Genomic DNA, 14,346 nt, shown 5'->3' with positions numbered 1-14,346 from the left:
TGTGTGTGTGTGTGTGTGTGTGTGTGTGTGTGTGTGTGTGTGTGTGTGTGTGTGTGTGTGTGTGTGTGTGTGTGTGTGTGTGTGTTTCAGCGACACAATAAACAATATGACCGAGGCAGGGCTGACTTGTCACTCTAGTTCTAATGGACAAACAATCCCCCTCTGTAATATACAGTTTACCGCCTCACTCCTAACGTACAGCGGTGTATAGCCTACAATAAACGATCATGACAGACAGCATACATAACATGTTCATATATTGTCACACATGATACCCCTCTGAACGACTTTGACACAATAACAGCAAAACAACATGTGTTAGGGAGTATTTAAAAATAAAAATATATTTTTTTTAAGGACAGTCTGCTAATGAATCGCCCAACTTCACATGCTCCCTGACCTATGTTCCTATACATCTCTAGGAAGCAAGCTAAAAAGTAATGCAGGCTGAACAGGACCTAATCCATGCTGGTTTGTAAAGCAGCATGTAGGCTAAATCACCCTTTGAGATAGCCCGAAGGAAGACTCCGCGTCGACACTGGGACCTAACGCCGTTGTTTATATATTTCATTTCCGCTATAGGTTAGCTGCTCCTTTAAGCATCCGGTACGGTTAATTAATTAGATTCGAGATACATGCATCTCCCTAGCGCCATTATTCGCACCGCATCAATCTTCGCCGCGAGGGAACGGAATGGCACGAGCAGGACAGGACCGGTGCACAGGGAGAATGAGAACCGCTCTGAGCCCAGAGACATACCGTCAAAACAAGAACCAGCTGGCATTTCTCTCTGCCTCCCTACTTATGTAATATAATATGTAAAGCTAGTGGACCGTGTCCTCTTTCTCCGAAACGTGTCTCTTCTCCGCTGAAAGCGTAACAACAGCTGCCCTTGTCGTTGCACAGACGGGGATGTCAACACCGCAAGATGGTCCGCATAGCGAGCGTCCTGGGTTTGATGATGTTCAGTGTCGCTCTGCTCATACTCTCATTGATCAGCTACGTGTCAATAAAAAAAGATTTTCTCTTCATGACACCCAAATATGCAAATTCAGGTGGGCCTCGGATGTATATGTTCCATGCGGGATTTCGGTAAGTTATGCAATATTTCGTAATATAAATGCGTAGGGTAACTAGTACATGTGGGTGTAGCCTATTGAACTGTGCATGATTTGACAGCTACATTCTTCGTACCTGTATAACTGTCTTTATTATCATGCAGCCTGTAAAAGGTACATTTTTATTAAGAGAATAGCAGTTGGGGGGGGGGGGGGGGGGGGGCTGATTCTCAAACCAGAGGTTTTCATATTAGGGAGGTTTATGTCGTAGATAGGTAGTAGGCTACACCACAAACCTGAAAGGGCCTGCACTTGTCACAGTAGAAATCTAACGCCTCTGTCGGTTCTCTCATCATAATCTAAGGTTATATAAATAATCAACACATCCACATTTCCCACGATTATTAATTTAGTGAATTACAGACTGTCCGTTTTTTTATTTTATTCACCTGATATCAAGTCGAAATCTCAGTCGAATGAATGAATAGTCTAACCTACAACAACAATCCTGCCCACCCGTCGAAAATATAGCATGATTTAATCCCCGGTTCGTCAGGAAGAAGAAGCGCAGCGCATGTTCTATGTCTCGTACTGATGTTAGCACTGGCTGGTTGCTATTCTCTAGCTCGAGGGAGCTGTCCTTGGTTCTGATTTACAAGTGGCGGTAGATTCATTTCCACCCTGTAATTATTCCTTCCTCTGTTGCAGGAAGCCAAGGTTATGTGGAGAGGGAGGGAAGGAGGGAGCCATTTTGCAGCAATGAGAAATTCACTTCAGGGGACATATATCTAGCCATTCCACCCAGTAACCCCCCCCCCCCCCTCACCATATTTTGTCCTGTTTTATTCTTGTTTTGATAATAATTAGGCTACTGTGAAGGGAATCCTCAACATCAATGATTTGGCTACAGTTCCTATATGTATAGTACAAGTCAAAAGTTTGGACACACCTACCCATTCAAGGGTTTTTCTTTATTTTTTTACTCTTTTCTACATTGTAGAATAATAGTGAAGACATCAACACTATGACATAACACACATGGAATCATGTAGTAACAAACAAAAAAGTTTTAAATAAATATTTTACATTCTTCAAAGTAGCCACCCTTTGCCTTGATGACAGCTTTGCACATGCTTGGAATTCTCTCAACCAGCTTCACCTGGAATGCTTTTCCAACAGTGTTGAATGAGTTCCCACATATGCTGAGAACTTGTTAGCTGCTTTTCCTTCACTGCGGTCCAACTCATCCCAAACTATCTCAATTGGGTTGAGGTCGGGTGATTGTGTAGGCCAGGTCATCTGATGCAGCACTCCATCACTCTCCTTCTTGATCAAATAGCCCTTACACAGCCTGGAGGTGTGTTGGGTCATTGTCCTGTTGAAAAACAAATGATAGTCCCACTAAGCGCAAACCAGATGGGATGGCGTATCGCTGCAGAATTCTGTGGTAGCCATGCAGGTTAAGTGTGCCTTGAATTCTAAATAAATCACTGACAGTGTCACCAGCAAAGTACCCCCACACCTCCTCCTCCATGCTTCACGGTGGGAACCACACATGTGGAGATCATCCGTTCACCTACTCTGCGTCTCACAAAGACACAGCGGTGACAGATCCCAACCGGTCTAATGTCCATTGCTCGTGTTTCTTGGCCCAAGCAAGTCTCTTCTTCTTATTGGTGTCCTTTAGTAGTGGTTTCTTTGCAGGAATTCGATCATGAAGGCCTGATTCACACAGTCTCCTCTGAACAGTTGATGTTGAGATGTGTCTGTTACTTGAACTCTGTGAAACATTTATTTGGGCTGCAATTTCTGAGGCTCTTTGCTTATTTGAGCTGTTCTTGCCACAATATGGACTTGTTCTTTTACCAAATAGGGCTATCTTCTGTATACCACCCCTACCTTGTCACAACACAACTGATTGGCTCAAATGCATTAAGAAGGAAATAAATTCCACAAAATAACTTTTAAGAAGGAACACCTGTTAATTGAAATGCATTCCAAGTGACTACCTCATGAAGCTGGTTGAGAGAATGCCAAGAGTGTGCAAAGCTGTCATCAAGGAAAAGGGTGGCTAATTTGAAGAATCTCAAATATAAAATATATTTTAATTTGTTTAACACTTTTTTTGGTTACTACATGATTCCATATGTGTTATTTCATAGTGTTGGATGTCTTCACTATTATTCTACAATGTAGAAAATAGTGAAAATAAAGAAAAACCTTTGAATGAGTAGGTGTGTCCAAACTTTTGACTGGTACTAAATAAATTATATGGAGTGCATCCCAAATGGCACCCTATTCCCTACATAGTGCACTACTAATGACCCGATCCTTATAGGGAATATGGTTCCATTTGGAACACACTCATACTGTATATTTAAAAGTACTCCACCCCCCACAATCATAACATCATCATAACACTCAATGTTTTATCCCGACAGCCACGGTCCAATCCCTTCACAAGTACGATACCATCAGGACGTCATGCAACCAATTGACATCAGGTGGCCTAATGGTTAAAAAAAGTTAATTATAGACTGCCAGTGTAGGCTACACTGTGTGTGCCCCCCATCTGGCACCCTATTCCCTATATAGTGCACTACTTTTGACCAGAGCCCCCATAGGGAATAGGGTGCCAGTTAGGACACAACCAGGCAGTGCATGATGCTATCGTCCCGTAAAACTAATAATGGCAGTGCTTGCTAGCTATCTAGCCTACATGCTAATGCTATTGCTAGCCTTGTTACCTGTTGCCCAGTCAACAGGTCAGTTAGAGGAGCAGACAGGCATCATATCCTTTTCACACTACTGACCCAAACCAAGCCGTCCTGTACTGGGCAAGCCAGCACAGTACGGTTTCGAGTCAGCACCATTGTGTGAATCGGGTAATAATGTCCCATTGCATGAGTCTAATAATAACACTGCAATGAAATAGAATGACAGCTAGCTACCGCTTTAAAATGGGAAGCATAACAATGGCACTATAGTTCTTTACAGAGCTTGTTAATTACTGTGACAGAAGTTGTGGAACAAGGAGAGGAGGAGGGTGAAGGAGAGGAGGGTGGGGAGGGTGAAGGAGAGGAGGGTGGGGAGGGTGAAGGAGAGGAGGGTGGGGAGGGTGAAGGAGAGGAGGGTGGGGAGGGTGAAGGGGAGGAGGGTGGATGAGAGGAGAGGAGGGTGGAGGAGAGGAGGGTGTAGGAGAGGAGGAAGGTGAGGGAGAAAGATAGGAGAGGAGAGAAGGATGGTGAGGGTGAGGAGAAGAGGATGGTGGAGAGGAGGATGGTGGAGAGGAGGATGGTGGAGAGGAGGATGGAGGAAAGGAGCAGGATGGTGAGGGAGAAAGATAGGAGAGGAGAGAAGGATGGTGAGGGTGGAGGACAGGAGAGGAGAGGAGGATGGAGGAGAGGAGCAGGATGGTGAGGGTGAGGAGAAGAGGATGGTGGAGAGGAGGATGGTGATGAGGGTGGAAGAGAGGAGAGGAGGGTGGAGGAAAGGAGCAGGATGGTGATGAGGGTGGAAGAGAGGAGGATGGTGGAGAGGAGGATGGTGATGAGGGTGGAGGAGAGGAGGATGGTGATGAGGGTGGAAGAGAGGAGAGGAGGGTGGAGGAAAGGAGCAGGATGGTGAGGGTGGTGGAGAGGAGGATGGTGATGAGGGTGGAGGAGAGGAGGATGGTGGAGAGGAGGATGGTGATGAGGGTGGTGGAGAGGAGGATGGTGGAGAGGAGGATGGTGATGAGGGTGGAGGAGAGGAGGATGGTGGAGAGGAGGATGGTGATGAGGGTGGAGGAGAGGAGGATGGTGATGAGGGTGGAAGAGAGGAGAAGAGGGTAGAGGAGAGGAGGATGGTGAGGCTAGAGGAGAGGAGACTAGAGGAGAGGAGGATGGTGATGAGGCTAGAGGAGAGGAGACTAGAGGAGAGGAGGATGGTGTAGGCTTGAAAACCCAACCCTAGGCAACAATGATTAGGATCTGGTTTCAGTTATGGACTCTTTAGAGAATCTACGTCCCTACTTTATCCGCTTAAATAAAATATAAATTAGTAGCTAGCAAGATTTTTAATGAGTGCATTTCGCAAGTGGCTATTTTGCGTCAACTAACTTTACTAAAACAGGCGGTAGGTAGCCCAGTGGTTAGAGTGTAGAGGCGGTAGGTAGCCCAGTGGTTAGAGTGTAGAGGTGGCAGCGTAGCCTAGTGGTTAGAGTGTAGAGGCGGTAGGTAGCCCAGTGGTTAGAGTGTAGAGGCGGTAGGTAGCCCAGTGGTTAGAGTGTAGAGGCGGTAGGTAGCCCAGTGGTTAGAGTGTAGAGGTGGCAGCGTAGCCTAGTGGTTAGAGTGTAGAGGCGGTAGGTAGCCCAGTGGTTAGAGTGTAGAGGCGGTAGGTAGCCCAGTGGTTAGAGTGTAGAGGCGGTAGGTAGCCCAGTGGTTAGAGTGTAGAGGTGGCAGCGTAGCCTAGTGGTTAGAGTGTAGAGGCGGTAGGTAGCCCAGTGGTTAGAGTGTAGAGGCGGTAGGTAGCCCAGTGGTTAGAGTGTAGAGGCGGTAGGTAGCCCAGTGGTTAGAGTGTAGAGGCGGTAGGTAGCCCAGTGGTTAGAGTGTAGAGGCGGTAGGTAGCCCAGTGGTTAGAGTGTAGAGGTGGCAGCGTAGCCTAGTGGTTAGAGTGTAGAGGCGGTAGGTAGCCCAGTGGTTAGAGTGTAGAGGCGGTAGGTAGCCCAGTGGTTAGAGTGTAGAGGCGGTAGGTAGCCCAGTGGTTAGAGTGTAGAGGCGGTAGGTAGCCCAGTGGTTAGAGTGTAGAGGTGGCAGCGTAGCCTAGTGGTTAGAGTGTAGAGGCGGTAGGTAGCCCAGTGGTTAGAGTGTAGAGGCGGTAGGTAGCCCAGTGGTTAGAGTGTAGAGGTGGCAGCGTAGCCTAGTGGTTAGAGTGTAGAGGCGGTAGGTAGCCCAGTGGTTAGAGTGTAGAGGCGGTAGGTAGCCCAGTGGTTAGAGTGTAGAGGCGGTAGGTAGCCCAGTGGTTAGAGTGTAGAGGCGGTAGGTAGCCCAGTGGTTAGAGTGTAGAGGTGGCAGCGTAGCCTAGTGGTTAGAGTGTAGAGGCGGTAGGTAGCCCAGTGGTTAGAGTGTAGAGGCGGTAGGTAGCCCAGTGGTTAGAGTGTAGAGGCGGTAGGTAGCCCAGTGGTTAGAGTGTAGAGGCGGTAGGTAGCCCAGTGGTTAGAGTGTAGAGGTGGCAGCGTAGCCTAGTGGTTAGAGTGTAGAGGCGGTAGGTAGCCCAGTGGTTAGAGTGTAGAGGCGGTAGGTAGCCCAGTGGTTAGAGTGTAGAGGTGGCAGCGTAGCCTAGTGGTTAGAGTGTAGAGGCGGTAGGTAGCCCAGTGGTTAGAGTGTAGAGGCGGTAGGTAGCCCAGTGGTTAGAGTGTAGAGGCGGTAGGTAGCCCAGTGGTTAGAGTGTAGAGGCGGTAGGTAGCCCAGTGGTTAGAGTGTAGAGGTGGCAGCGTAGCCTAGTGGTTAGAGTGTAGAGGCGGTAGGTAGCCCAGTGGTTAGAGTGTAGAGGCGGTAGGTAGCCCAGTGGTTAGAGTGTAGAGGCGGTAGGTAGCCCAGTGGTTAGAGTGTAGAGGCGGTAGGTAGCCCAGTGGTTAGAGTGTAGAGGCGGTAGGTAGCCCAGTGGTTAGAGTGTAGAGGCGGTAGGTAGCCCAGTGGTTAGAGTGTAGAGGCGGTAGGTAGCCCAGTGGTTAGAGTGTAGAGGTGGCAGCGTAGCCTAGTGGTTAGAGTGTAGAGGCGGTAGGTAGCCCAGTGGTTAGAGTGTAGAGGCGGTAGGTAGCCCAGTGGTTAGAGTGTAGAGGCGGTAGGTAGCCCAGTGGTTAGAGTGTAGAGGCGGTAGGTAGCCCAGTGGTTAGAGTGTAGAGGCGGTAGGTAGCCCAGTGGTTAGAGTGTAGAGGCGGTAGGTAGCCCAGTGGTTAGAGTGTAGAGGTGGTAGGTAGCCCAGTGGTTAGAGTGTAGAGGCGGTAGGTAGCCCAGTGGTTAGAGTGTAGAGGCGGTAGGTAGCCCAGTGGTTAGAGTGTAGAGGCGGTAGGTAGCCCAGTGGTTAGAGTGTAGAGGCGGTAGGTAGCCCAGTGGTTAGAGTGTAGAGGCGGTAGGTAGCCCAGTGGTTAGAGTGTAGAGGCGGTAGGTAGCCCAGTGGTTAGAGTGTAGAGGTGGCAGCGTAGCCTAGTGGTTAGAGTGTAGAGGTGGCAGCGTAGCCTAGTGGTTAGAGTGTAGAGGCGGTAGGTAGCCCAGTGGTTAGAGTGTAGAGGTGGCAGCGTAGCCTAGTGGTTAGAGTGTAGAGGTGGCAGCGTAGCCTAGTGGTTAGAGTGTAGAGGCGGTAGGTAGCCTAGTGGTTAGAGTGTAGAGGCGGTAGGTAGCCCAGTGGTTAGATCAGTGGTTCTTAACCTTGTTGGAGGTACTGAACCCCACCAGTTTCATATGCGCATTCACCGAACCCTTCTTAATTGGAAAAATAAAATATGATTTTTTCAAATTCAAAACATAGGTATATATTTTACTGGTGCACAAAATGAACCACGCATCAACATCAACACCGTGTGTTCAAAGAACAAAATCATCAAAACATGATTTTCACAGAAAAACAAAAACATAATAATGAATATTTACTGCAAATCAGTGTGACTTCTGCTGTTGCCTTTCAGAGACCAGTTCAGAAATGCGCGGCTTCACCTTGGCAAGTGCCACTCTCATGTCATTTTCGCAACAAAGTCTGTTCCTTTTCTTCGTTTTTATGTCCAGCATCCTCGAAAAGGATTGCTCGCAAAGATATGTTGTAACAAACGGTATGAAAATCTCCAGAGCTTTCTTAGCCATAACAGGGTACGTTACCATTTGTTGACACCAAAACGTTGAAAGCGTTGTTGTTCTGAAGAGTTGCTGTTGAACCTGGCTCTGCTGAATTTCAATGATTTCATCGAGGTATTCATCATTGACATCTGTTGTCTCAACACTAAACGTGAACGGCTGTCTCACCCATGCTGGATATGACTCTCTTGTAGGGAAGTATCCGTCGAGAGACTTTGCAAGCTCATCTAAGTGTGTGGCAATTGCTTGCTTCAGTTCCGCGGGTACAGAAATGTCTCCGATTCCAGATACATCTTCGATCTTACTTACACAGTCGTCCAGCAGGGGAAAGTTTGCGAAGTTATCATTCTCTGCTCGTCGTTTCCATAATGGTAGCTTTTTTTGAAAAGCCTTCAGGTTTTCCTCCGCTTCGATAATGTTGACTCCACCGCCCTGCATCTTTTGATTGAGATGATTGAGAGCTGCGAAGATATCAGCCGTGTACGCTAAAATGAGAATGAACTCAGAATTTTTGAAGCAATCTGCATGACAATGTTGGTGCTCTTGCAAAAACAGGGCTAATTCCACACGCACGGCAAAAACACGATTCAGCACCTGTCCCCGGGATAACCACCGAACGTTAGAATGGTACAGAAGTACCTCGAATTCAGAGCCCATTTCTTTACACAGCTCACTGAAGATGCGGTGCCTCAGAGCACTAGTTCGCACATAGTTCATGCATTCCACTACAATTTTTAATACTTCAGCCAGTTTTGGAGGCAAGGTTTTTGTTGCCAACGCATGCCTGTGCAGAATACAATGCGTAACAATGATGTGTGGTGCATCGGCTTTCACTAGCGCACCAAAACCAGACTTTCTTCCCAGCATGACTGGAGCTCCGTCCGAACAAACTGCAGAAACCATATCCCACGAAAGATTGTTGTCTTTGAAGAAGTCATCCACAAGTTTCTTCACATCGGCTGCCTTAGTTGTTGTTGTAAGAGGCTTACAAAATAAAAAATCTTCCTTTATCACGTCATCTTTCACATAGCGCACGAATACAGCAAGCTGGCTTAGATTGGAAACGTCTGTGGTCTCGTCGAGTTGAAGGCTGAATTTTGCCGGGCTTGAAATCAGAACTGCAACTACTTGAGCCAAGATGTCTTTGCTCATGTCCTCTATTCTGTCGCTGATGGTGTCATTTGAAAGAGGAATTTGGGATAACTTAACTTCAGCCTCTTTTCCCAACATGATATTTGCCATCTTCAACACAGCTGGTTTTATGAGTGTTTCACCAATGGTGTGTGGTTTGCCCTGCTTTGCGATCAGGTAAGCAACTTCGTACGATGCTGTGAGGATTGGTTTTTTGATGGGTTCAAAGCCGAGAACAGGCAGAGTAGCCTTTTCATCGAATCTGGCTCTCTTCACCTTGAATTCAGCGAGCGTTGTGTTCTTGTATTTTCCATCTCCATGCAGCTTAAGGAAGTGTTCTCTTAGTTTTGCCGGTGCTAGACTAGAATTGCTCAACTTGGCATTGCAAATCATGCAGTTAGGACGCTGACTCCCATCACGTTCCGTTATACATGTGAATCCATATTGTACATATTCGTCCGACCACTTTCTTTTTTTGCTCGACATAGTAAGTATGAAGGGATTAAAATATTAAGAAAGAAATCACAAGACGTACCATCACGACAGTCACAAGTCGACTACTGAGCGCACCAAATTCCCTGCAGCACAGATAGGCCAAGCGATGTAGCGTGATCACCTGTAGCCAATGATGGCCAAGCGGGGCGTGTCATCACGAATCATATGAGTCGGATGTGTGTCTTGACCTCCGCCGAACCCCTGAGACTGACTCACCGAACCCCTGGGGTTCGATCGAACCCAGGTTAAGAACCACTGGGTTAGAGCGTTGGGCCAGTAACCGGAAAGGTTGCTAGATCGAATCCCCGAGCTGGTTGTTCAAATTTGTCGTTCTGCCCCTGAACAAGGCAGTTAACCCACTGTTCCTAGGCTATCATTGTAAATAAGAATTTGTTCTTAACTGACTTGCCTAGTAAAATAAAGGTAAAAAAAACCACTGCAAAGGTTTTGAATTGCAACGTACTGACAGGTCTGCCTCGTGATTTGTTGAAGACAGACAACTATTTTTGTTCCCTTATAATTTTTTTTCTTCCCTTATCGAAGTTGCCAAAAGAGTCTGTCATTGAAACTAGAACCTTGTCACTGTTGCCTAGGAGGGTGGAGGGGAGGAGGGTGGAGGAGAGGAGAGGAGGGTGGCGGAGAAGAGGGTGGAGGAGAGGAGGGTGGCGGAGAGGAGGGTGGAGGAGAGGAGGGTGGCGGAGAGGAGGGTGGAGGAGAGGAGAGGAGGGTGGCGGAGAGGAGGGTGGAGGAGAGGGTGTTGGACGCTGATCAGGCCCTGCTTCTACTAGCTTCCCGCCTATCAGTAACATCAGAACCAACTGAGCCGGCCTCCCTTCCCTCTCTAATGGACACAACACACTGTTTCTGTGGTTGTCTCTGTCAAAAAAGGAGGTTGGTTCTTCTTACACTTAATAAACAAACTACAGAATATTCCTTTTGCAAAACAGAAAACAAATATTCCTTTCGCAATTTTTTCTGTCTTTTTTTTTCTGTCTTGGAGATGCAGTAGCATGGGAAAAATAGACAACTTACGGAGAGACACTAACATTTTGGTCCAAGCCTTCTCTAGTGTGTATCAATGTCTCTGTACAACAGGTCTCAGCTGGCCATGAAGTACCTGGACCCGGCCTTCACCCCTCTGACCAAGGCCCTGAACGAGGGCCTGCAGGAAAACGCCTCCAAATGGCGCTATAACAGAACAGCATTCACAGAACAGAGGTGAAGTAGTCTATAGGATACATCTGGGTGCTGTTCAGTAAGCACTAACGTTGCAAAACTTTTACAACAAAAAAAACTGTTGTTATTGGACACATTCAGGTTGTACCCTCCCCGTTTCAAAATGCTTTGTGCCTAATGAACATGACCCAGGCCAGGCATAGTCTCTGGTTACAGCCTTAATAGTAAAATATTAGTAGCTGGTTTGGTACTGATTTTGGTGCCAAGAATATTTAAACCAGATACTAAGCTGGGTTCAAATGCATACGTATTCAAGTATTTGTATTTTAAATAGTTATTTTCTGTGTATTTGAGTGATTTCAAATAATGTAGCTGAATCAACTAGTCGTATTTTGGGTATTTGAAAGTATTTTCAAATAATACTAGACTATTTGAAAGTATTTTCCATATACATTTTAAATATTCTTAGGGCCAAACAGACCTGGGTTCAAATTCATGGAGTATTTAAATATTTTGTATTTGAAAAAACACCCTGTGTATTTGGGTATTTTCAAATACATGCCAATACTTTCCAAATGTATTTCAAAATACATTCTAATATTTTTTTCCCAAATACTTACTTCGAAATGTGAAAGTAATTTAAATACTTAAAATAGTATTTGAACCCAGGTCTGCTAATTTATGGGGTGTATATTTACAATATTTACAATAAGGAAAGCATCCCATTTGGCACCCTATTCCCTATATAGTGCACTACTTTTGACCAGAGCCCTATAGAACCCTATTCCCTATATAGTGCACTACTTTTGACCAGAGCCCTATAGAACCCTATTCCCTATCTAGTGCACTACTTTTGACCAGAGCCCTATAGAACCCTATTCCTTATACAGTGCACTACTTTTGACCAGGGCCCTATCGGCCTTGAATAGGAAATAGGGTTCCATTTGGAATGCACCCTAACATTTCCCCCCACCTGTCTGATCTCCCCATCTCTTCCAGAAAAGAGATCTCTCAACACATCGACATCGCCCACAACTTCACCCTGACCCGGAGCAGCGTGCGCGTGGGTCAGCTGATGCACTATGACTACTCTAGCCACAAGTACGTCTTCTCTATCGGAGAGAACTTCAAGTCCCTGCTTCCCGAGGCCTCCCCCATCGTCAACAAGCACTACAATGTGTGTGCCGTGGTGGGGAACAGCGGCATTCTCACAGGGAGTCGCTGCGGTCCCGAGATCGAGAAGTTCGACTTCGTCTTCCGCTGCAACTTCGCTCCCACCGAGATCTTCCGTCGGGATGTGGGGCGGAGGACGAACCTCACGACCTTTAACCCCAGCATTCTGGAGAAGTACTATAACAACCTGCTGACCATCCAAGACAGGAACAACTTCTTCCTGAGTCTGAAGAAGCTGGACAGGGCCATACTCTGGATCCCTGCCTTCTTCTTCCATACCTCGGCCACGGTGACCAGGACACTGGTCGACTTCTTCGTGGAGCACAGAGGACAGCTGAAGGTTCAGCTGGCGTGGCCGGGCAACATCATGCAGTACGTCAACAGGTAACATGTTTCACTGCTCACAAGTTACATAGAATCACAACTGGACACACCCAACATAGTATTGGACACACCTAAAACAGCATTGGACAGAGAGATCTGTCTGTGAATGGGTCTGGAACAGAGAGAGATCTGTCTGTGAATGGGTCTGGAACACAGAGAGATCTGAATGGGTCTGGAACAGAGAGATCTGTCTATGAATGGGTCTGGAACAGAGAGAGATCTGTCTGTGAATGGGTCTGGAACAGAGACAGATCTGGCTGTGAATGGGTCTGGAACAGAGAGAGATCTAACTGTGAATTGGTCTGGAATAGAGACAGATCTGTCTGTGAATGGGTCTGGAACAGAGAGAGATCTGTCTGTGAATGGGTCTGGAACAGAGACAGATCTGTCTGTGAATGGGTCTGGAACAGAGAGAGATCTGTCTGTGAATGAGTCTGGAACAGAGACAGATCTGTCTGTGAATGGGTCTGGAACAGAGAGAGATCTGTCTGTGAATGGGTCTGGAACAGAGAGAGATCTCTCTGTGAATGGGTCTGGAACAGAGAGAGATCTCTCTGTGAATGGGTCTGGAACAGAGAGAGATCTGTCTGTGAATGGGTCTGGAACAGAGAGAGATCTGTCTGTGAATGAGTCTGGAACACAGAGAGATATCTCTGTGAATGGGTCTGGAACAGAGAGAGATCTGTCTGTGAATGGGTCTGGAACAGAGAGAGATCTGTCTGTGAATGGGTCTGGAACAGAGAGAGATCTGTCTGTGAATGGGTCTGGAACAGAGAGAGATCTGTCTGTGAATGGGTCTGGAACAGAGAGAGATCTGTCTGTGAATGGGTCTGGAACAGAGAGAGATCTGTCTGTGAATGGGTCTGGAACACAGAGAGATCTGTCTGTGAATGGGTCTGGAACAGAGAGAGATCTCTCTGTGAATGGGTCTGGAACACAGAGAGATCTCTCTGTGAATGGGTCTGGAACACAGAGAGATCTGTCTGTGAATGGGTCTGGAACACAGAGAGATCTCTCTGTGAATGGGTCTGGAACAGAGAGAGATCTCTCTGTGAATGGGTCTGGAACACAGAGAGATCTCTCTGTGAATGGGTCTGGAACAGAGAGAGATCTCTCTGTGAATGGGTCTGGAACAGAGAGAGATCTGTCTGTGAATGTGTCTGAGTTTAATTTCAGAAGAGACTGGGGGTGCATCCCAGATGGCACCCTATTCCCTAAGTAGTGCACTACTTTTGACCAGAGCCCTATAGGCCCTACGTGCCCTTGTCAACAGTAGTGTACCACGTAGGGAATAGGGTGCCATTTGGTACACGGGCTGGTTGTGCTGTAATCTCCCTCAATCCCATTAAAGTAACCTGCTCGGACAGGATTAGTCCGTTTAAGAGGCTCAGTCTGCCTTAAAACACCTTAACTGTCTGTTGTGTCCGTTGTTAAGGAACCAGTTGTATTTTCCTTCCAGTAGGGAATGTGATGAAGCATCAGTGGTTTAAATTAGTTTTCTACTTAAATCTGGAGCAATTACAGATAAACACGCAAACACACAAACACATAAACACATAAACACACACACATAAACACACACACACACACACACACACACACACACACACACACACACACACACACACACACACACACACACACACACACACACACACACACACACACACACACACATACATACATACATACATACATACACACATAAACACACATAAACACACATAAACACACACACATAAACACACACACATAAACACACATAAACACACACACACACACGTTGTCATGGCTTCACCGATGATATCGCTCCGCCCTGTTTTCCTAACCATCCTATTACCATGCCTCCTTCTCCTCCTCCTTCTCCTCCTCCTCCTTCTCCTCCTCCTTCTCCTCCTCCTCCTCCTTCTCCTCCTCCTCCTCCTCCTTCTCCTCCTCCTCCTTCTTATCCTCCTTTTCCTCCTTCTCCTCCTCCTCCTCCTTCTCCTCCTCCTCCTCCTCCTCCTTCTCCTCCTCCTCCTTCTCCTCCTCCTTCTTCTTCTCCTCCTCCTTCTCCTCCTCCTCCTCCTCCTTCTTCTTCTTCTCCTCCTCCTCCTCCTCCT

General features: G+C 46.9%; 1 protein-coding gene across 1 annotated transcript in view; it reads left to right on the top strand.

The window, feature by feature from the left end:
- Positions 1-895: 895 nt before the first annotated feature.
- Positions 896-14,346, top strand: part of st8sia3 (ST8 alpha-N-acetyl-neuraminide alpha-2,8-sialyltransferase 3) — a 21,534-nt gene continuing 8,083 nt past the window's right edge. The window contains exons 1-3 of the mRNA XM_038971302.1: positions 896-1,092; positions 10,607-10,729; positions 11,687-12,244. Of these exons, the coding sequence (XP_038827230.1) occupies positions 929-1,092; positions 10,607-10,729; positions 11,687-12,244 (845 nt within the window). The 5' untranslated portion in view covers positions 896-928. The remainder of the gene's footprint in view (positions 1,093-10,606; positions 10,730-11,686; positions 12,245-14,346) is intronic.

This window comes from Salvelinus namaycush, chromosome 31 (assembly GCF_016432855.1).
Source record: "Salvelinus namaycush isolate Seneca chromosome 31, SaNama_1.0, whole genome shotgun sequence".
Classification (NCBI taxonomy): Eukaryota; Metazoa; Chordata; class Actinopteri; order Salmoniformes; family Salmonidae; genus Salvelinus; species Salvelinus namaycush.
This window is presented reverse-complemented; position numbering and strand designations above follow the sequence as displayed.